Source organism: Camelus dromedarius, chromosome 10 (genome assembly GCF_036321535.1).
Source record: "Camelus dromedarius isolate mCamDro1 chromosome 10, mCamDro1.pat, whole genome shotgun sequence".
NCBI classification, from domain to species: domain Eukaryota; kingdom Metazoa; phylum Chordata; class Mammalia; order Artiodactyla; family Camelidae; genus Camelus; species Camelus dromedarius.
In genome coordinates, this window is record NC_087445.1 from 47,397,711 (window position 1) to 47,420,733 (window position 23,023).

General features: G+C 37.8%; 1 protein-coding gene across 2 annotated transcripts in view; it reads left to right on the forward strand.

The window, feature by feature from the left end:
- The first annotated feature begins 1,017 nt into the window (after positions 1-1,017).
- MELK (maternal embryonic leucine zipper kinase) overlaps positions 1,018-23,023 on the forward strand; it is a 69,657-nt gene continuing 47,651 nt past the window's right edge. Inside the window, exons 1-8 of one of the 2 annotated variants that reach the window (XM_010995566.3) lie at positions 1,018-1,173; positions 6,292-6,387; positions 7,629-7,714; positions 10,295-10,411; positions 12,083-12,226; positions 13,103-13,171; positions 15,029-15,121; positions 19,384-19,482. In XM_010995566.3, the coding sequence (XP_010993868.1) occupies positions 6,330-6,387; positions 7,629-7,714; positions 10,295-10,411; positions 12,083-12,226; positions 13,103-13,171; positions 15,029-15,121; positions 19,384-19,482 (666 nt within the window). In that variant the 5' untranslated portion in view covers positions 1,018-1,173; positions 6,292-6,329. Of the gene's footprint in view, positions 1,174-1,202; positions 1,319-6,291; positions 6,388-7,628; positions 7,715-10,294; positions 10,412-12,082; positions 12,227-13,102; positions 13,172-15,028; positions 15,122-19,383; positions 19,483-23,023 lie in introns of those variants that run through there. The other variant, XM_064490315.1, reaches the window with a different exon arrangement.

A 23,023-nucleotide genomic window follows, 5' to 3' on the forward strand; every position in this document is an offset into this window, starting at 1 on the left:
CTTTTTTCTCCTTACTTATATTTCTGTTCCAAAGAATGTTATCTTAGTGTAATTTTTTTTTTGCTTGAAAATCTTTTGTCCCGTGCTGTATTGTACTTTATTGTGATAAAAACACATATATAACACTATTCCACTTCATGGGTAGGCAGAGCAGAAAATTTTTAGGGCAGTGAAATACTCTGTATGATACTATAATGGTAGAGACACCTGATTATGTATTTGTCTAAACCCATAAAATGTACAACACCAAGAGGGAACCCTCATATTAAGTTACGGTCTGGGTAGTAATGTAAGTTCATCATGTGTAACAGATGTACCATTCTGGTGGGGGATATTATTGATAATAAGGGAGGCTATGCCTGTGGTGGGGGCAGAGTTTAGGAGGAATCCCTGTACCTTCTTAAATTTGCTGTGAACCTAAACTGCTTTAAAAAAAAAAAGTCCATTAAAAAATACATGTATAAATTTATACTTAATATTTTTTCTTTCCTTTGGCTACGATTTTTAATTTTTTCCTTGTCGCTCGACTTCTAACAACTGTAATTCATAAAGCTGATGAAAGTCACATAAATAATGACCGAACAGTAAAACATACTAGGACTTCTACTGTGATGCTAGGTTAGTGTTTTCTGGTACCTTGAGTTATCTAATGGACAATTTGGCCCCTGGGGGTTTTATTCCTCGTGGCAACACATTTTAGTAAGATTTGGAGAGGAAGCGGTGTACTTGTTTTTTGTTGGATGGGAGAAGTGCCACTGGGCAAGGGGAGGACGAAAATGAGATCTGCGTCTTGTCTGCAGATCCATTTAGGAAACAACTTAAGAAAGTTGAATTATGCTTAAATTTTGTACGTCCACGCCACCAAGAAAATCTTCAAGGGCCCTCCGGGGGAAGAGTACTCCAGTTTGAAGACCAAATCACGCCTCAGCCGCCCAGTAGGCCACTCGGCCACCCCGCTCCCGGGCCAGCCAGCCCAGCTCCGGGTCCGAGGGCGACCACGCCCCCGCCGCGCCCCGCCCCTTCCGGCGCGGGAGGTTTGAGTCCCTTGGCGGGCGGAAGCGGCCAGAACCCGACCGTTCAAAGTCTTCCCAGGGGCTCTGCACTCGCAGATTTGCTCCGGACCGCCGGCCTTAGTCCTGCCCAGCGCGGTCCCGCCTGGCTCTCTGCCTTCAGGTCAGTGTCCCGCCTTGGGTGAGGGCCGAGGTCCCGGCTGTGCGCGGCGTGGGGGCGGCGGCGCGAGCCCAGTGTGCTTCCGGCTCACGGGAGACTGAGGAACTTCACCACAGCACCGCCTTAGAAGCGCGGCCCCCTCTATGCGGTAACCTCTCCGAACCCCGGTTTTCTCCTCTGTTAAGTGGGGATAGTGAACGTACCCGCCTCCGGCTTATCTACGAAGTGTGCAGGCAAACCATTGGCCACCTAGGAGTCTGTGATTGATGTGAATTCCCGTTTCCATGATCCTGACGGTCTCCGGGAAAGAAGTTCAAGAAGGGTTTCGAGTTATTTCTGTTCATACAACTCAGCTTACTGGGGCAGTCCCGTAAAAAAGGAAATGTGTTATTTCTTATCACCTCCTTTTCAGAGTCCAAACCCTTCCTCTCCCTTTGCCTTCTTAAAGTAGTGGCTTAAGAGGCTCACACTGAGAGTGTACACAGAATGGTATTAGCTGTAAAGGAGTGGCTCCCACCCAGAAACCAATGGGTGAAGAGACTTCCAAAGGAGGGCGTCCCAGGAGAGCGATCAGGCCTCTAGCACCTAGGATGAGTAATTGTTCCTGAGATTCACCTTTGGTATTTCTCTTTGGTAGTAGAAGGGGGAAGGAATAGGGGGTTCAGAGTTGCCTGGAGTTTTGCCTAGAGGCCAGTATTCCTAGCTTTTTTGTACATATTTTGGTTTCTGTTTCTGTGTTATGTGACAACTCAGAAACGCCCTTACTGCATCTTCATGGGCTTGTCTCACCAGTGGATCTGTCCTTTCTGTGTGTCTACCGTGAACCAAGGAGATGGCCAGATTGGTCCCTTATTACCTTTAGGAATGAATGCCTCTTTGTTGGTGCTCCCAGAAACCTTTGCAAGGGAGCAGGACCGGATGTTAATTAAATATATTACAAGGCCGCATTATAAGCCATTTGTATTCTACTTCTCATTTGAAATATCCTCAGCCTCAATGTCTTACGAGGCTCACTAGATGAGGTAGATGTATTACACAACAGGTAATAGCATAGTCCAAATAATACTATATTAATAAGAATGTGCCCCCAATTTGTTGCTCTCTTATAAAATGTACTGATAAACTTCCTCCCGCTAAGTAGGCAATTCCTTGTTTCCCTGAGGTCCAAACCCCAATTGTATATACCTCCAATTCTTCTATTTAATCACATTCAGAAGGACATTCATGTGTTTCATTGGGGTCTAGTTTCCTTCTTCATTATCTATAGTTGAGAGACTGCCTTCTACATTGATTGTATAGTTCCTTTAGCAGTAGTTGGGTTACTCCAGTCACAAGTCTTTCCTGTATTCTGTATTTCCAAACTCTAGAGGGTAAACAGGGCACTTTAGAACCAGGTCCACATCCAGAAAATTTAAAAACCAAGTAAAATCTGCTATCATTATAGCAGTTTTTTTTTAAATTGAGTTATAGTCATTTTACAATGTTGTGTATTATAGCAGTTTGCAAAATAAACACCAGTTTTCTTATACAGTAGCAAAAATGATGTTCCCTGGATTCAGTAGATACAATTTAGGCCCACATTGGTATTATTCACCTAAAGACATGGTGTGATTTGAGGGAAGGGGGTAGATAAGAAAATGGAAGACAGAAGAAGAGGAGATGTGTGATTCAGTCTTATATTGGTGCAAGTTGATCTTTGCTAGTTGACCAGAGGCCATAACCTGGAACTTGCAAACTCATTTGGGAAAAATCTATCAAGAAGTGGTTATGACACTCATATATCCCTCATCTGGGAAGTGAATTCCAACATCATACCAGTTGCTTTCTCTTTCTGAGTATGGTAGTTTGAAATAGCCCAGTCCTTTTTATGGAATTTAGGCCTGTGCACTGGTGGTAATTGGGATTCTTATATTTCCTAAGGCCTACATCTTTCCTTTTGTCCATTTCCGTCTCGTGGTTTTTAAACTTTGAAACGTCTCTTTGTGTTACCTCTTTAGCACCTGTGTTCTGAATATCCCAATACTGCATTAGTTGGGGCTTTGCTCTTTAAGGAACCTTATAGCCTGCTTTTATAGCAGACAACTTTCTAGACAAGATTTATAGCCTGACATTTCTAATCTTCTATTCCTTCTCTTCTCCCTCATCAGGATCTCAAAGATTTCTTAGCCTCGTGTTGACCTCTGTTTTTGCCTGTCTTAAAAATTCTTAGTCCTGTGATTCCTGTCTTTTTGTGGTGTGGTTCTATTTAATTCCTACATTTGTTCCAATGACAAATGCCCTTTAAAAGATTTCTGAGTTAGTATTGTTGTTAAGAATATTTCTAATCCTGTGTCTCAGGTGCCCAGGGAGAATAAATATTTCCTCTGTGATGTCTGCTTGCCTGGGACAACTTTTGCCACTCCAGTGGAAGCAGGAATATTTCATTTTATATCACCAACTTTCCATTAGTATCAGGACCTGATTTGGCTTCTTTTGTTTGCCTACTCCATTCATGCAGGTTTAGCTAGATTAAAAGTTCAACCTGCTTATTAAGTTGGTCCAATGCCATCTCTTCCTAGGAAATGACTCATTATTTCTTGGATCAGAATGTCTTTTGCCATGATCTTTATCTTTCTTGCTATTTCAGCTTTGATAATTGAGACTGAAAATGTTTTTTATTTTTTCAAAGCTGATTTTTTTTCCTTAGATTTTGATATTTTTTCTTCCAAAACTTTTTGCTCCAGTGTTCAGTTCACTGGCCAAATTTTTGCAGGCTTTTTACTTGCTGATAATAACATACCTTTTATCTCCAAATAAAATGATTCATGGAATTAGAGTGCTTTAGGCATTTTAAAAGGATATTTAAAGGGATATTTGAAAAAAATATTCTGTAGCTCTTGGGCTTTTGATAATTTCATTCAGTTTTTTTCTTCACCTCAGTTTAAGAAGATGGCTCATCCTCAATGTAGTAAGGATCTTCCCTATTGCTCTTGTCTTTTCCTTTATAAACTCACCACACTCCTGAGGTTGAATTCATATTCTTGGTTTTCCAAAGTCATGACCATTATTAACGCTTAATAACATGCTGGTCACTCAGCTCTGGATAAGCCAGGATGAAGGACAGGGAACTTGAAGGCAGTGAACATGGTGCGGGCCACTTAACCCAACAGCCTTCAGCAGACTTCCTAAATCTCTGCCTGTTGGTGAAGGGAGACTCTCTGGCTCAAGAAAGGAGCAGTAGCACCAGCTTTCCACTACTGAGAGGCAGTAATTAAAATGTATGAGTTTTGCACTTTCCAGGTGGAACTTTGCTCAAGTCCCAATTGGCTATGTGTGTACTTACCAAATCTAAGTGTTAGAAACAGTGAGGTCCTGGGATCCTGAACCCTGTGCCTGCCATAACTAGTCCACCGCTGGGTCACTGAGGGAGATTTGTGCACAGGAATCAGGCCAGGCAAGGGAGGAATTCATCACTAGCCTCAAGGCCCTTTATAAACTCCAGAGCCCTTGGTCTGCTGTGCTGGATTATATGGGAGATTCTTTGTTCTTGACTCACTGACCTCCACTTCCTGGGCCCCTCTGATTCCTACTCAGCTTTCTAAGGGGTGTGGGAGCATCTCTTCCCAAGGTTGAAATCTCAAGTCCTGTCCTTTCATATTAGCCTCTGGGAAGAAGAGCTCCTAAGAGAAACTGTACTTATATAGGTTCAGAGCTTCACTCCATGTCTCCGTATAAAGAAAACTCCACTTTGCAGCACCTAAACTCAGATGCTAGGACTTGACCTATATATGAACACTTCTATTTTTAGAAATCAACTTCCTAGAAACTTTCTTTTAGTAGTTTTGCTTTTTCTTCCTTCTTGGCTTCCCTGAAACTGTATTCTTCTAATTCTTAACCTTCCTAGTTGTTGTCTCCATAGTCTTCCTCTTGCCACCGCTAACTATAGGTATGTCTATATATTTTTTTAAAGATTTGTCTTTCACTTTTAAGTCTTTATTATAATTGATTTTGTGTGTGGTGTGAGGTAGAGATCCAGTGTTCTTCTTTCCAATATGCCTAACCATTTGTTCCAGCTCCAAATCTGCATTTCCTTTTGCTGGTACCTCTGAAAGCAGTTTCAGTTCAGTACATGGTCAACCTTTTCTTCCTCTGGGATCTTTGCACCTAAATTCCCTCTTTCTGGAATGCTCTTCCTCTCATTCTTTTTGTGCTAACAGCTCTTGTTAAGGCCTACTGACCACAGACCATTAGGAACACATCTGTAGTTAAAGGAACATTAGGTGTACTTAGCTTACTGCATCAGAGAAGGTAATGTATATATATTCTGGATAAAAATCCATTATTATAAGTGTCACAAATATTTTCTCACATTTATGTTTTTTTATTTTTATTTATTTGTTTAACTTTTTTTTTATTGATTTATAATCATTTTACAGTGTTGTGTCAAATTCCAGTGTAGAGCACAATTTTTCAGTTATACATGAACACATATATATTCATTGTCACTTTTTTTTCTCTGTGAGCTACCATAAGATCTTGTATATATTTCGCTGTGCTATACAGTATAATCTTGTTTCTCTATTCTACAATTGTGAAATCCCAGTCTATCTCTTCCCACCCCCCGCCCCCTTGGTAACCACAAGTTTGTATTCCATGTCTGTGAGTCTATTTCTGTTTTGTATTTATGCTTTGTTTGTTTTTTTTTTTCAGATTCCACATATGAGTGATCTCATATGGTATTTTCCTTTCTCTTTCTGGCTTACTTCACTTAGAATGACATTCTCCAGGAGCATCCATGTTGCTGCAAATTATGGGTTTTTTTTTAAATGATGTCTTTGGATATGCAGAAGTTCTTAATTTTAATGTTCAATGTGTTATTATATTTTTTATTAGCACTTTCTGTATCTATTTAAGAGATCCTCTTCCATCCTGAAGTGATGACAATGTCCTACTAAAAGTTTTAAAGGTTTACCTTTCTTATTTAAGTCTTTACTTGATCTGGAACTGATTTTTCATATAGCTAATCAGTTTTTCCAGTATCATTTATATGCCTAGGGCTTACTTATATTTGTAGTTACAAGAATGAAGGAGATAATCTCTTAATAGTTCCTTTTTTGATCATGTACCATTATTGTCTTACAGGTTCTTTTTTAATTTTGAGCAAAACTTCCAGGAGGACTATGAAAGATTATGATGAACTTCTTAAATACTATGAATTATATGAAACTATTGGGACAGGTAATTATTTTTTTCTTGGAGAGGATAGATCATCTATTTGAGAGTATAGTGTATGGGCAGCCAGGAGCTTTTTAGCCTAACCTATGTAGTTTTAAAATTCTTCAACCTACTTTAGTAAGAAAAAATGGAGCAAGAGAAGAGAGTTGTAGGAGAGGCCTTATAGGTCATTTTATATAGAATAAAAGTCATTAAAGAGTTTTGAGCCAAGGAGTGATCTGACCTTTGTTTTTAAGGGTCACTCTGGCTGCTTGGTTGTGAAAAGATTGGCTGAGAGAGGGCAAGGGCAGAAGCAGAGAGATGTTAAAAGGTTATTGCAATTATTTAGGTAAGTGATGCTGGAGATGATGGTTATTTGGTTGGTGATAGAATTGAAGGTAGTGGGATTCTTTGTATAGAAAGGGGTGGGATTCTGTGTAGACACATAAACACATGTACATACATGTATTTGTGTGTGTGTTTTAATTTATTGAGGCATAACACAATAAAATATGCAAAGTGTACTAATTTTGATGAGTTTTAGATACATATACACCCATATGTTCCCTGCTTATATCAGGACATAGAACATTTCCAGTCAGTGCCTGACTCCTTTCCCCCAAAGTAAACACTGATATATTTTGAAGACAGAGCCAGTGGGATTTGTTGATGAGTTAGATGTGAGGTGAGACAAAAGAGAAGAGCTGAGGGTGGCTCCTGGATGTTTGGCCTAAGCATCTAGGAAAATGGAGTTGCCACTTACTGAGATGGGGAAGACCATGGGAGGGACTACCAGGAGCTTCTTTTTAGAAGTGCTTCTTTTAGATACCTTAATGTAGACAATTACCTAGCTTTTGATCCAGTTTGAGACATAATTGCTTATTTTTACAGTTTTAAAACTGAATCGAAATTTCATATTGTCTTTTGTTTCTGCAACTTTATATTGTGTTCTAGCAATGTTAATTATAAAACAAATTTCTGAAGAGTTTTATTCTCTTTTCCTACTTCTTCACTGCAAAATGAAAGCTATTCTATTATGGAAAAAAAGAGTCTTTAGCTAGACATTGGATGAGGAGAGGTTAGGGTCATGGCTGACACTTTGGAAGCAACAGGAAGAAAGAGCCACAAACTTCAGGAAAATATAGATCAGTAGAGCCTTATAAAAGTAAATGGAAAGATGTTTGTGCCTGAGGCCTCAGTTTGCTCTGATGGTGGTATTTAAGTTAGTTTGCTTATTTCTTCATAATACGTTTTCTCATACTTAGGTGGCTTTGCAAAGGTCAAACTTGGCTGCCATATCCTCACTGGAGAAATGGTAGCTATAAAAATCATGGATAAAAATGCACTAGGGGTAAGTTTAACATTATTTTAAAAATATTTATAGATCAGCTTTGTAAATTGAAACCTGAATTTGCTCTAATGTTCTAGTTACTGCTCTTTTATTAGAATAACATTTCCATAGCCAGTTATGTGTAAATCTATGGTTTTAAGAAGTAATCTGGGGAAGGGGTTACTTTTTCCTTAATTTTAATGCCAGGTGATGGCATATATTTGAAATCTGAAGGATCCATTTTTTTGCAGTTGTTTTGTAGTCTTGTGGGTGTTTCTAGGTATTGATATCCCCCTTTATCTTCTCATGGTACCCTTACTAAATGTTGATCTATTTTATAGTTTAGATAGATCCTCCGTCCCAGAATTTTATTCAAAGTGACCTTAGAAGTTATCTAATGAAATCCTTTTCCTAATCAGTCTCTTTTTCCTCTACATGAATGCTTCCAGGATTGAGATGCTCATTACCTCCTAAAGCAGCCCATTCAGTTTGTTATGTTGGCTATAACATACATAAAGTTTTCTGTTTTTCTATTAAGGGGCGATCTGTCTCTGTTATGGTCTTTTTGGCATTATATACTCTTTCCAGTGTTCGAAGTCATCCTGAGTGGTCTTTTTTCCTAATTCTTTCTGCCATCCCTTGTATGGTTTGGCTTCTGTACTTTGTTCTGGTCTCTACACTGAAAATTCACTAGTCTTCTAGTATATATTGTGACTGTTTCTTTTTTTGGAGATAAATTTTAAAAATTAAAAAATGTCTTTTTTTCCTTTGACCAAAAATCTCTGAATGTTAAAAAAAACATTTTTTATTCTTCATGGTTGAGTTAGCATCATAATTATTATTAGTATACAGTTGAGTAAAACAACACAAACATTTTATAAATGCTGACAATTATCAAACATTAAAAAATAACCATTTACTGAAAATGCATTTTCATATTGGACTTTTATGTTGGACTTTTTTTTGAGGGGGGGGAGTCTCCCTTGTTTCTGGAATGAGACAGAGTTTAACATCCACTGTTACCTTATTTTGTGCTGATTAACATACATAAATAGGGTGAGGGTATAGCTCAGTGGTAGAGTGCACACTTAGCATGCACGAGGTCCTGGGCTCAGTCCCCAGTACAATCAATCAATCGACCAATCAATAAAATTACCTCTCCCCAAAACAAAACAAAACCATACATAAATAAGTTAAAGAGAATATAAGTTTTATTATAATAATGTCACTCAATTCTTTAAACTTCTTCTGAAATATATGCCAAAATTACACAGTGATCTATCAGAAATAATTTCTAATAATCTATCAACTGACAATTCAGGCTCTCTTTTAATATTTTTGTTTTTCAGTGCTCAATACTGTATTTATTAAACTAGTAAAAAGGCACTAAAAACTACTTTTCTTGAGCATTTAAACACTGATTACAAATCTGATTAATTCCCTTAATTTAAACTTTAGTTACACCTTTAGTATGACTTGGACACAGTATTAGTTGGACACATTAGTATTAATTGGACACACAAACACTAAAATAACAAATAAAATGTGAACTGTTGCTACAAAACGTATCATCACACCAATACTCAAAACTTACTCTGAAGCATCAATATGATGACATTAATTCATTATTTTAAAACTTACTTTTATAGTTTCTATTGTTGTTGTGCTTATTTTAGTTATTTCCTAGGAGTTCAAAAATATTTTGATTACTCCCAGGGTTTTAGTCATTAGACTCCCACTCCCCTCAAAAAAGAAAAAAAGATGATCATATCAGAATAGTGAAAGTTACAATTGATACTTGGTCAAGAACTAATATCTGGTTGCATGGCCCTAGATAATTGGATCTTAAGCCACTAATCATTAATTAGATCGAGTCTCATTTTATAATAAAGTTTTACTTGTTTACATTATGAATATCTGGATTTCTATCTTTAATATGGATTTAAAAATTTTTTCAGCTTGGTTTGTTCTCCTCTCCAACCAACTTTTTTAGGGGCAGGGCAGAGGTAATTAGATTTATTTATTCATTTGTTCATTTATTCATTTATTTATTTTAATGGAGGTACTGGGGATTGAACCCAGGACCTCGTGCATACTAAGCACACATCTACCACTGAGCTATACCCTTCCCCTTCCCAATCAACTTCTTATTTTGGAAAATTTCAAAATTTGAAAACTCCTTGAAAAGTTGGAAAACAGAGACAGTGAATAAGCTGTGTACCTTTTACCTATGTTCACCAATTTTTGGTTCAGCATGCTCCTTCATGGATGTTTCTGAGACCGAAGCGGTAGCCCAGGCATGCACACTAAGCAGTGTTTCTGTCATTTTCCTTGTTTGGAGTGCTAACCTTCTAAAGGGAGTCAGAAATTATGTTAATTGTTCTGGGTGTTGTACTATTGCACCCCATAGACCTTATCTTTTGTAAGACCCTCAAGGCCTTTTTTTAAATGTACACACAAATAAGTTTGGTTATATATTTCTATATTGTTGAACAAATTGTTTTGTTGCTTTTGCTACTCAGTATTAAAGTTGTTGATACTGATGCTTGGAACAATTCCCAAATAGGTTTCTTGCTCATTTAATACAATGTTTTGTCACAGAGTGATTTGCCCCGGATCAAAACTGAAATTGATGCCTTGAAGAACCTAAGACATCAGCATATATGTCAACTCTACCATGTGCTAGAGACAGCCAACAAAATATTCATGGTTCTCGAGGTCAGTAGTATGCTCCAGAGACCTAAAGGTATTTGGTCACTGTCAGTCTGTTTGGGCTGCTCTAACAAATATCACAGACTGGGTAGCTAATGAACAACAAATTTATTTCTCACAGTCCTGGAAGCTGACAATTCCAAAATCAAGGCACCAGCATGGTTGGGTGAGGGCCCTCTTCCTTGTTCATAGCTGGTACCGTATTGCTGTGTCCTTACATAGTAGGAGGGACAAGGGGTCTCTTTAGAGCCTCTTATAAGAGTATTAATTCCATTCATGAGGGCTCCACATGCTTAGAAATACCTATGTATATTTTATATATATCTATGTGTTTTTTACATTTATCGCTGTGTATGTGTAGCTTATTGGCTTCTGCACACAAATGGTCACATACTGTAATATTATTCTGTACCTGTTTTTCTCCCTCATTTAGTATTTTAGCTTAGAGACCATCTATGTACATTCATAGAGATTTCCAATGTTTTTGTTTCATTTTATTTTGTATTTCTTTACTTGAAAATATAAAGTAGTCTGCTCTTTATGTAAAATTTATTGGCTAGCATCTAAAAAATTGACCATTTAGGTATAATTTATATATGATAAAATAAATACATTAATTATATAGTTTTTGAAAGAGATATGTACCCATGTACTTCCCACTCTATTCAACGTACAAACATTTCCATTACACCAGAAGGTTTTCTCCTGGCCCTTGAAAGTTAATCCCTGTAACCCCACCTCCCATTGCTCTTCTCAACAATCGCTGATCTGATTTTTATCACCATAGGTTAGTTTTATCTATTCTAGAATTTGATATAAATGGAATCATAAAGTGTGTACTCTTATTGGAGATTGTTTCCTATCAGTTCATAAAGAGCTTCCTCTTTTTTTTTAGAATGGCTGCATAGAAGGCCATTTTGTACCTGTGCAATGATTTATGTAGTGTGAGCACGTTTGGATTGTTTCCAGGGTTTTGCTGTTACAAGCAGTGCTTCTGCACTGACTGATCTTGAATGTGCATGATTTTTGATGATGAGTAAGACTGTAGCTATAGGAACAGTTCCTAAGTGTGAGCCTATGAGGTCAAAAGCTATCTACATCTATAATTTTAATTGATACTACTATGAAATGAAATTTTAAATGAAAATGCCAGTTTATAGAATAATGGAACTGCTCTGGAGAAGAAGGGATAGAAAGCCTAGAGCTTTGTGCTCTAGTACCCGTTCTCTTGTAACCTCTAGGGAACTCTGTAGAGTTGAGGTCCTTCTAGTACAGACTTAAAATCACTGATCTTTGGGATGGGGAAGCAATAATTGCTGCTGTTTTTTGTTTGTTTGTTTGTTTCAGGTAATTACACTAAGTGTGAGTGCACTAAGAGGAGAATGGGTTTTAATACTTTGCTATAAAAAATATAAAAACCCTGAATGAACTTAAAAATCACAGTGATGGTTCTACTTTTGCTTATTGGTAATAAAACTATTTGAAAGCAAGAGCTATTCTCTTTCTTGGAATACTGTTGACTTGTTTGATCCTGAGAGTGTATTTTTGAATATGCCTTACTTAATTCCCTTCCTTATAAAATATCTCTGAGTTAAGTATAATTTTTTTACTTCAAATTCCTCTGAAGTGATTTTTGTAAGAAGTAACAATATCTGTGTGACTCTGTTGCTCTTGAAGTATTGCCCTGGAGGAGAGCTGTTTGACTACATAATTTCCCAGGATCGCCTGTCGGAGAAGGAGACTCGAATTGTCTTCCGTCAGATACTATCTGCAGTTGCTTATGTGCACAGCCAGGGCTATGCTCACAGGGACCTCAAACCAGTAAGTGACTGTGTCTCAGATGGTCACCTAAAATAGTTTGACATCATTTACCTGTCATTACTAAGTTTTCAGATGTTCTTTCTCTCTAGAATCTATCTTGGATTTGCTTTTTTGTTGTTGTTCCACTCACAATGTATCACTTCTTTTTCCTCCTTTACTTTTGACTCCTGGTAGGCTCTTCTGGATGGACTTATTATTGGCATTCTATTTATCTGTCAATTGTGTGTGACATTACAAATATCTTAGTAATCAGCTGCAGAATATAAACCTCAGCGGTTTATTTCTAGAAAAGAAGAATTTTGAGTATTTTCTTTGAGAATATTGCCATTGAGTATTTTACTTTCAATACTCTTTTCCTAACCCCATCTTCCTTTATTTTAATTCCATTATGCTTCGGAAAGGACCAGTTCAATGAAATGGACAGAATAGAAGGACAATAAAAATTTGATACTCTTAAGTCTGTAGGCTCTGACTAATATGCATGATGGTGAATGTGGATTTTAAGTTATTTGGTACCAGGGTTAGGGACCTAGAATTGATCTAATAAGATATACCCAACCCTTTGGTTTGAGTCACTCTTCTGGTTCAAACTTGCCTTTGGCACACATTGTGTTTGCTTGTAGTTGAACCTCAGAGCACCAAGGAGAAAATGGTTTATGCTAATGTGCCTAGTGGGGGAGTGGGATAGTTACCAACATTCCTCTTCTCTTCCCTTCTATACTTCTTGTCATTTAATTTTTTTTTTTAATGAGTTTCACTCTTGTAACCAGGCTGTTTAATATAAAAAAAACTTAAGGTGATTTTAGAAATAGGTAGAGGGGGATTGTGACATAAGGAAGACAGTGTATATTTATGTAAATATCTTTGTTTTTCCAGGAAAATTTGTTGTTTGATGAATATCATCAGTTAAAGCTGATTGACTTTGGTCTCTGTGCAAAACCCAAGGTAAGTACAGAAATAAAAATGCATTTATTTCCTTTGTCAGTGCAACTCTTAGTGTGTTACTCTTGCACTGACGTCTACTTTATTGAGCCTGGTTGCATCCATTGAGAAGAATGTTTAATTTCATGCTTTTTATAAGTTCTCTAATTCTAATATGTAGCCAAGATTGAGAACCACTGCTCTAGATCCAGGGTTGGTCCTGCTGAAGACACCATGGATATGCTGTGAGAGAGTTTGCAGTGCCAAGGTGACATGAGGCCATCACACCATGAATGCTGAATAGACCATGTGTTTGCAGTTTGAGTGTGTTGTCACTAGATGGGGCCTTCATTCATTTAGACATGAGTGTTGGGAATTTAGTGGAAATCTATTCTTTATTATCCAAATGGTTTTATAACTAACAATTGATTACATTTTCAGAGACAATCCCATCATAAAAGAAGAAGGAAAAAAATTGATATGCACTTTAAAATTTATACTATGATATAGTTCCTCATTTGCACTCCATAATTAACTACTGGTGGTGTCCAGCATATCTTCTCTTTGAGGTGACTTTGAACTTTCCTGTGTGGCTACCTGTTGGAGGCTTCCTCCTGGGTTTTCTAATGATGGTACTGAAAATCTCTAATGAGCTGTCTACACTCATTAAGAATGTTGAAATAGACCTGTCTCAGCCCTTTGGAGTCCTGTGGTTATTTCCTGCCCCAATCAGAATTAGCTGGGTGCAGAGGAGAGCAGACTTTGCCCCTTTGGCTGAGTGATTCTGTCTGATTTTCCTCTCCTTCCCTTGGCTCTTCAGAGATTGTCAGTAGAGTCTTGTGTCTGGGAGCCAAATTCTAGAAGGCATTTTTTTGATTGACAGAAATATAAAGATAAAGCATACTTTGAGCAGATAAACTGGTTTAAGTCATGTTCATCAGAGTAGGCAGTAGAGAGTGTTCATGACAGACTCTGTTAGCCTTTATTTGTGGCTGCTGCAGATTCGACCCACACAGGCATCATCTCAAAAAGCAGAGATTGGCTGGGAGAGGATGGCCTGAGCTTTCTGCTGAGGAGCTCACTGTTGGGCATGTTGCAGTTGTAAATGAAATCTCACAATTTCACAAGTCATTTGCCAATTGTATGTAAGGCAGTGGTATCATTTTTCATTATGTCTTCATGAGACCGGAGGAGGTTGAGCAGATTCTTTTTTTTAGTTATTTATTTTTTTGTCGGGGAAGGTAATTAGGTATATTTATTTATTTATTTTTAGAGGAGGTACTGTACCAGGAATTGAATCCAGGACCTCATGCATGCTAAGCATATGCTCTACCACTTGAGATATACCCTCCCCCCAGATTCTTCATTTGAACAGATCTGGAAGCTTAGGTCATGATTTGTTTCATAACTGAGTCTAGAAAACAGACTCCCGAGGCACTGGTCTGTGTAGCACATTGCTCTTTCCTCTAGGGAGAAAGAAACTTCTCTATGTGTAAAGATTTGATATTGGAGGTAGAGTCCAATAGATAAATAATCTTTTCCTTGAGTACTTGGGAGTGGGAAGACATGGGTGCTTGGTTGTATGCTAAGCTGATTATTATGCAAATGGATGCCTAGGGAAGTATGAACCTGACTTGACTGAGCTAAAGGGAAAAGGATTTTGTTCAGGCCAGATTGTAGTGGCATTGTAAATCCAGGGGAGAGGAGGCCACACGTGCATGCATGCACATAGACAGAGGATTGAGTTCGCAAAAAAGTCCCTTATTATTTGGGGTGGTTCTTCTTCTAGTGTCTCTTTGCTTGTGCCGAAAGACTTTTATCAAGGGTTTAATTCTCTTAAGGGCTGTAATTAATAGTGTTTCATTTGTATCTTATTGGCAGGGTAACAAGGATTACCATCTACAAACATGCTGTGGTAGTCTTGCTTATGCAGCACCTGAATTAATACAAGGCAAATCATATCTGGGATCAGAGGTAATTATTCATTGGTTAATTCAATATATAATCAATACACATTTATTGGTGACCTGTAGTGAATCAGGCACTGTGCATTGAGGATATAATGAGGTCAGAAATAAACTTGTTAATCAAAGAGTTGTCTATTCAGAAAGTGAGATTTGTAAAGTAAAAAGTGAAATGAACAACTTGCAATAAATAAAATAATACATAGTATACTTATGAAACAGGGATGTATTTCTGGTGTCCTTGTTGTGGTTGATTTTGTGTTTAACAATGCCATAGTTTAGACTGGTTAGTCTAGCCAGGTGGAGTGTGAGGCCAGGATTAAAGCCTCAGTTTTCAGAGATGCTGGTTAGCACAGAGAAAACCTTTACTTCGTCCACAGCTAACTCTCTGAGGCCAGCAGTCCGGTGTTTGCAGGCCCAGTGCCTGCTTTACTGCTAGCTCTCACAAGCTAGTCTGCCCCTTCCAATCTCTGGAGTACTATTTTTGCTGACATTAGTATCATAAAATAAAAAAGGTTTGAAAAAAAATAATAAAAAAGGTTTGGTTGTCAAAAGCTATGGAAATGCTGGGTTGAACAGTTTTCTTTAGTTCAGGACGTCTCCAAATCTTAGCATGTTCCTGTGGTCCTTTGGGTGGAGAATATCACAGGTAGCAGCTGGTCTAGATTTTACACACCTACGGAATCCATTCTTTATGTGGAGCATCTTTTGGGACTAGTGCTATGTGGGAAAAACTTTTGAGATATGCTGGTTTACTTCATTTATAACATGAAAACATGGGTGCTAACTTGTTTTTGGTGACCTTTTATTTGGATATAATCTCAAACTTAGAGAATAGTCGGAGATATGGAACAAGGAACTTCTGTATATATTTAGCTAAATTCACAGTTGTTTGCTTTTTTACCTATTTGCTTTCTCATTCTCTATGTTTATATATGTGTATTGCTTTCTTAATCGATTGAGAGTAAGTTGGAGACATCATACCCTTTATCATTAAATACTGTGTCTATATTTCCTAAAAACAAAGACTCTCTCTTTTATAACCGAATTTTAGTTATCAAAATCAAGAGAATTTAACATTGATATTATTTAATCCACAATTCATATTCTGATGGTATTAATTGTACCAATAATGTCCTTTATAGCTATGTTTTGCCTCCAGTCCAGGATTCCATTAGGATCATGCACTGCATTGTCGTGTTTCTTTAGTCTTTAATCTGGAAGAGTTCCTTGGGCTCATTTTATCTTCAAGACCCTGAAGTTTTTGAGGAAGCCAGTTATTTTGTACAATGTCCCTCAATTTGAGTTTATCTGATGCTTCTTGTGGTTAGTTTCAGGTTATGCATTTTTGGCAGAAATACCGCAGAGGTAATATTGTGGCCTCTTTAGTGCATCATAGGAAAGGGAACAAACTTTTACTGAGTGTTTATCATAATCCTAGACTCATGCTAGATCCTTTCTTTTCCCTTTCAATTGTGGTAAAATACACGTAACATAAAATTCACCATCTTAACCTTTTTTATGTGTATAGTTCCGATCTGAACCATTTTTAAATGTGCAGTTCAGTAGTGCTATGTACATTCATGTTGTTGGGCAACCAATCTCCAGAGCTCTTTTAATCTTGCAAAACTGAAATTCTGTATCCATTGAACAGTAACTCTCCATGCCCTGCTCCATGGACCCCTAGCAACTATTCTTCTTTCTGTCTCTTTGAGTTTGGCTGTTCTAGGTACCTTGTATAGTGGAATTATACTTTTTTTTTTGGTGACTGACTTATTTCACTTAGTGTAGTATCTCCAAGCTTCATCCATGTTGTAGCATGTATCAGAATTTCCTTCCTTTTGAAGCCTGAATAATATACCAGTGTATGTATGTACCACATTTTGTTTATCCATTCATCCAAGGATAGACACTCAATTACTTCCACCTTTTGGTTACTATGAATAATGCTGATGGGGCCAAATACCTCTTTGAGACCTTGCTTTCAGTTCTTTTGGATATGTACACCACTGTGAAATTGCTGAATCTTATGGTAATTCTATTTTAATTTTTTGAGGAACTGCCATACTGTTTTCTATAGTGGCAGCAACATTTTACATTTCTGCAGCAGTGCACAAGGGTTTTTATAATTTTCACTTAAGCCCCACAAAATTCCTTTGGAATGAATACTGTTACTCTATTTCATAAGATAAAGAAAATGAAATTGAGACTCAGAAATTAAATGCCTTTGCAGGGTCACAGCTGGGAACTATGGGTCAAGATTTGAACTCAGTGAGGCTTTACCACACACCTGAACTCTTTCCTCTGTTTCAGCCAGTCTTCTAGAAGGAGTGGTAATCATACGCCTAATGCTCACAAGGTTCTTAGAGTTCTGATGATGAGGCCCTGCTGGTTTGAATACATGATCTGTCTGAGCCCGTGGTAGCTGCCATCTTGCGTCGCTGTCGCTCTAGAACAGTTTCTTAAGGACAACATACCAAGGAGTTGTCTGAGGCCCTTGTTAAATATGCAGAGTTCAGGGCTGTATGTTTAGATATTTTGGTTTTGTTTTCTAAGGTAGGGCTTTTAGGAATCTTCATTCTAAAATAAGTACTTTAGATTATTCTCTTGCTCGTAGTTCAGATCATGCTTGTTTTGGAACTTTTTTTTTTTCTCTTTAATGGAGATACTAGGACCTTGCTAGCAATGCTCTACCACTGAGCTATACCCACTCCCCCCAGATCATGCTTTAAGGAATGTTCCATGGTAAACATCTCTAATTCCTTTTGTAATTTCTCAGAGGAAGTGATTTCAAGCCTCCCCTTCCTCCCCAATTAATTTTCCCTCATTTGGCAATTGGTAGTTATAGATTTACTTGCATTTGCTTTGGTTTATGATTTCAGTTGATTAATTTATTCTCATATCCATTTCAAACAGTGAAGTGAAAATGCTTTGATGCGTTAACTGAAGAATGCTTTTTCAGCTTTTCTCTCTCTAGTAGCTTTGGTAGATTTCTATTGGGATGTTACTATTATTTTCTTCATCTTTTCCTTTAACCTCAGACATAATTTCTCTGTTGACCTCTTCTTAAGGTGTTTGATGAGGCCGTATTAGCCCACTCTTTCCTGTGTAGCCTCTTTGAATAGAACCCTGGTCAGCAGTGCCATGCCATCAAGATTCAATTTATAGATGTATTTGACATCTTTCAGGCATAAATATCTAATTTCTGACTTCCTGCAAGTTGAAAGAAAATCAGATGTTTGCTTGAAAGTAAGTTCATTTGGGGCATCCTAGTTGAGTCCTAATTTGATGTGATTTGGTAGGCAGGACTAGGTGTGAGATTTGTGTTATTTAGCATACATACTACCTAGTTGTATGATGATGCTGGAGTTATTTTAACTCTGTTTCTCCCCTCTTGCTCCCTCCTCTCGTTTTTTTTTTTTTTTTTTTTTTTTTTTTTAAGATGCTGCCCTTTTTACTTCTTAAAATTTTCCTAAGGCTCAAATGAAGGTGGGAACTGTGATTTCTCAGCCATTGGTGGCATCATTATTGACTAAGGCCAAACACTGCTTGAATAAGTAGTTAGTGCTTAGGACTCATGGGGCACATGGATATCTTATATAAAGGTTAAGCTCCTTTCTGGGATTTTGAGATTTGTAGGACTATTTGTGCTGGCAGGCTAATTTCTAGCCTTGATCCTTGAAAAGTCAATCGTTGAACTTTATTAAGGTTTCTCTACATAGAGAGAACTTTAAAGTGCAGCTCAGTCACATTTTCAGATTATCAGTAGTAAATTTTAAGACTTGTTTTGACAGCCTCATGCATGTTTACATAATCCTTATATGTAATAAACCCTCAGTAGTGCTGTAGATTTGTCTTTCAGAATCAGAGACCCAGCCTCATCTTCTTCCTTAGCATGCTCAATCTAGGCCTGCCAACTGGAAACTTTTTTTCTATTTTATTTACTCAGGACCTCATGAATGCTAAGCTTGTGCTCCACCACTGAACTATCCCCTCCCTCCTGGAAATTATTTTCTATTAAGCATTAGAGTCCAGCATTAGAGGAAAGTGCACTGAACTGGAAGTCAAGAGACCTACCTGGGTGGCCTGCCATTGACTGGGTGACTTTGGACAAGCTTTCCTTTCTGGGCTTTAGACTGTAGAATGAGCAGGTTTAATTAGATGACCCTTGAGCTCTTTTCCCGCTCTGTGAGGATTCTGTGATCTATTACGTGTACTGCCATTTTGAAATGCATTCTGAATTTTTTTGAATTATTTTTTTCTTCCTCTCAGGCAGATGTTTGGAGCATGGGCATACTCTTATATGTACTTATGTGTGGCTTTCTACCATTTGATGATGATAATGTCATGGCTTTGTACAAGAAGATTATGGTGAGTTTTATAAGGCATGTGATTTCATTGTAAAAGTTTTCTTTCACTGCAAGCTATATGCTTCTGTTTATAAAAGTACAGAACAGGTAGAAGTAATGTATGCTGTTAGAAGTCAGGACTGTGGTTACTCTTTGGAGGTGCCACTGGAAAAGGGACATGAGGGGGCTTCTGTTTGGTTTTTGATCTGGGTGCTGATAATACTTGTGTATTCAATTTTTGAAAACTTATCAAGATATACCTTTATGATATGTGTACTTTTCTATACATTATACATCTTTAATAGAAAGCTTAACAAAACAAAACAAATGGATAAGTAAACATGTAAGCTGATTTTCCTGGTATATTTTTTGTTTTGTATCCTGAAATGATACCTTAGTAAGTTGTTGTGTTAAATCACATTTTTCTGTTGAGTTATGTTAAAATAAGAGAAACTTTCTTTTTGATGATAAAATTTGGCTTTAAGGTATAATAAAAGCACAGTTAAGAGTACTATAAGCTTTGTTAAAATCATGTATGTTAGAGACAGAAAGTAGATGTGTGGGTGTGGGGTCGGGGGTCGAGGGTGGAGTGGCAGTGGGGAGTGACTGCTAATGAATATGGGGTTTCTTTCTGGGTTGATGAAGACATTCTGGAATTACACAGTGGTGATGGTTGTACAACTTCGTAAATATACTAAAGACCACTGAATTGTACGGTTTCAAAGTGTGAATTCTATGTTATAGGAGCTATATTGAATTAAAAAGCCCAAAAATCATGTATAGCAAGGAAAATAGTAAAATTCTTTTCAAAGAGTTAATACTCAGAGCAAGCTAGCAAAATAAGATATGTGAAGAAGAAAGAGCACCATATTGTGTCCATAGCAAATCAGGGTCAGATCTGCAGAGCAACTTCTCTGAATGCAGCTTAGATTCAGTTCTGTTTAACAAATATTTCCTGAAGGTCTTTGTATGAGCTGTTGAAAGACATGAACAAAGATCTGTGAAACTTGATCACTGTCCACCAGGGCCAGGTTCCTTGTTGGAGACAGATACAAGGCTATCTGAAAAGAGGAAAGGGTGAGGGGTGCCAAATTATAAGAGAGGTATAAATGAAGTTAATATAGGAGTGGGTGTGGGATTTGGGAGGACATCTTAGAGGAAGTAAGGTTTGAGCTGGACTTTAAAGAAGGTTAGAAGTGCTTCAGAAAGGGAGGTGAGAGAGAGGATATCTGGTAGACAGTATCAGCAAAGACATAAGATGGGAGAAATGGTTAGAAGTTTTATGTGGCTGTACTGTGAAGTCTCTAACACCCTTTAGGTAGGGAGACCACCTAAATCAACTCTCATTTCTGGGAAGTAGCATACAGAGTTGAAAGTGGTGAAACCAGTTGGCTTGTTGCCTGCTCTATAAAACAACCAAGTCTAAGGGCAGTGAGTTCAACCTTCACTTGTTTTATCTATTTGACTTAATAGTTTTTCCTATATCCCACCCTGGAAAAACTTTTAAAAGCAATGCCAAAACTACAAGAGTAGTTTTGGTAAGCGATGGAATGGTAATAGTTCTAATTCTTTGAAGGCCAAAGAGCTCTATTCTGCAGAATCAAAGAGAAGTCATGGTAGCAGTAGCTGTTGCCATTGCTTTGGGAAACTGTGAACGCATGTTCTTCTCCTTGGGGAGGGGAGATGGATGGGGTAGTGGCCTGGAGGCTGGCCTCCTGGAGCCTGCTGGGGTAGCCAAGACAGTCTGTATTTCCTCCCACTCCTGCTCCCGAAGCTTCCCTTAACTTTGAGAGTAGTAGTTGTTGCCTTGGCTCTGCTTGCTGCCTGTGACAGCAGTTCTTGACCTCAAAGAGCCACACCCCACTGTGTCAACAGCACGATACAGGGAGAGTAGTGTTAGGATTGCTTTGTAGCTTCAGCTTTAGTGAACAGATGTGGAATGGGAAGGAGGCTTGGTCGTTGGGCAGCTCAGTAACAATTTTCCAATTATACTTTCAAAAAATACTGGGTTGGCTTTTTGAGTTATTCCCTCTTTTTGCTACTCTTTCTGTAAAGTAGAGCTCTGTTCTTTGTCCTGAAAATAACTTTATTATTATAAGCTACTGTTATGTTTTACCATATACTCTTTTTTAGGGGAGCAGGGGGAACTCGATGCCAAAGAAATAAACTGACAGACAAACTTCTCCAAAGACGAACTAGAATTGGATCTACTAGGTGTTATAGTGTGAAATTTTATAACTTTCAGAATTCTAGAAAGACAATGTGGGGCACACAGTCAGAATTCTACTGTTGGAGAGGGTCTTACAAATCATGTTTTCTTATCTCTGCTTGTTTCATGTTTAAATTTTCACTAAAATATCTATTACCTTGGCTTTATCCAAGTAATCTCTCTCAGGGTGGGGAAAGTCTTAGCTAATGGACTTAGAGCAGTGGTTTACAAAACTGGCAGCATATTAGCATTGCTTGAGGTGCTTTAAAAAAACTCCAGAGCAATTAAATGAGAATCTCATTGGTATTTTAAAAATCCAGGATCTCCACTTTCTATCTGTGGACTTAGCCTCTCTGTGTGTCAGCTTCCTCGTCTGTAAAATGGGTGATGATATTCACAATTTAGGATTGTTAGGATTAAATGAGTTAGTCCATAGAAAGCATTTAGTGTAGTGCTCAATAAACGCTAGCTCTTACTGAGATACATTTCTAAATTTGGTTTGCCAATATTTTGTCCAGGACTTAAAATTTGTTCAGAGATTAATATGTAGTTTCCCTTTCTGGAGCTATTTTATTTGTTTGGTTTTGGTTTCAATATTTTACTAGCCACATAAAGTTAGTTGGGGAGTATTCTTCCTTTTACTTTTTGGGGGAAGGGCAGTTTAACATTGGAATTTTTAGTTCCTTGGAGTTATGGAATATGCTTGAAAGTCCATCTCCACCGTGGCTTCTTTATGGGAAGGTTTTAAAATACTGCATAAGTCAGATCATATCACTTTATTGGCATCTCTCCACTGGCTTCTTTCCCATCTCGCTCCAGTACAACAAGACAGAGTTCGCCCTGTGGGCTGTGGGCTTTATCCCAGGTGAGCTGGCTCCCATTGTCTCGATGCCCTGTCCCTGACTACTCCCCCTCCTCACTTGCTCCATTCTCTTGTACTCCTTGTTGTGTCCCCTACCCTTCCTTTCTTGAACATGCCAAGCATGCATCTGCCCCAAGACATTTGTGCCTGCTCTTTCATCTGAAGTGTTTTTTTGCCAGGTATATGCTTTGTCCTCTCCTTTTCTTTAGATCTCTATTTAGATGTTCTGTAAATAGAAAGGCAGCAGTTCATTTGTTTGTTCCTTTGTTAGTTTGATCATTTGTTCATTTAGTCATTCATTCAGTGTTCTTTCAATTGGGAAGCAGTTAAATATTTATTGAGCACCTATTCTTTGCTACGTTCTAGATGCTTGGGATATATCAGTGAATAAAACGGGTGGACAATCCCTGCCCTCATGGAGTTTATTTTTTAGTGGCAGGGTAAAAAACAGTGGTAGTAGCACAAAAAGATAATAAACATAATAAATAAGTA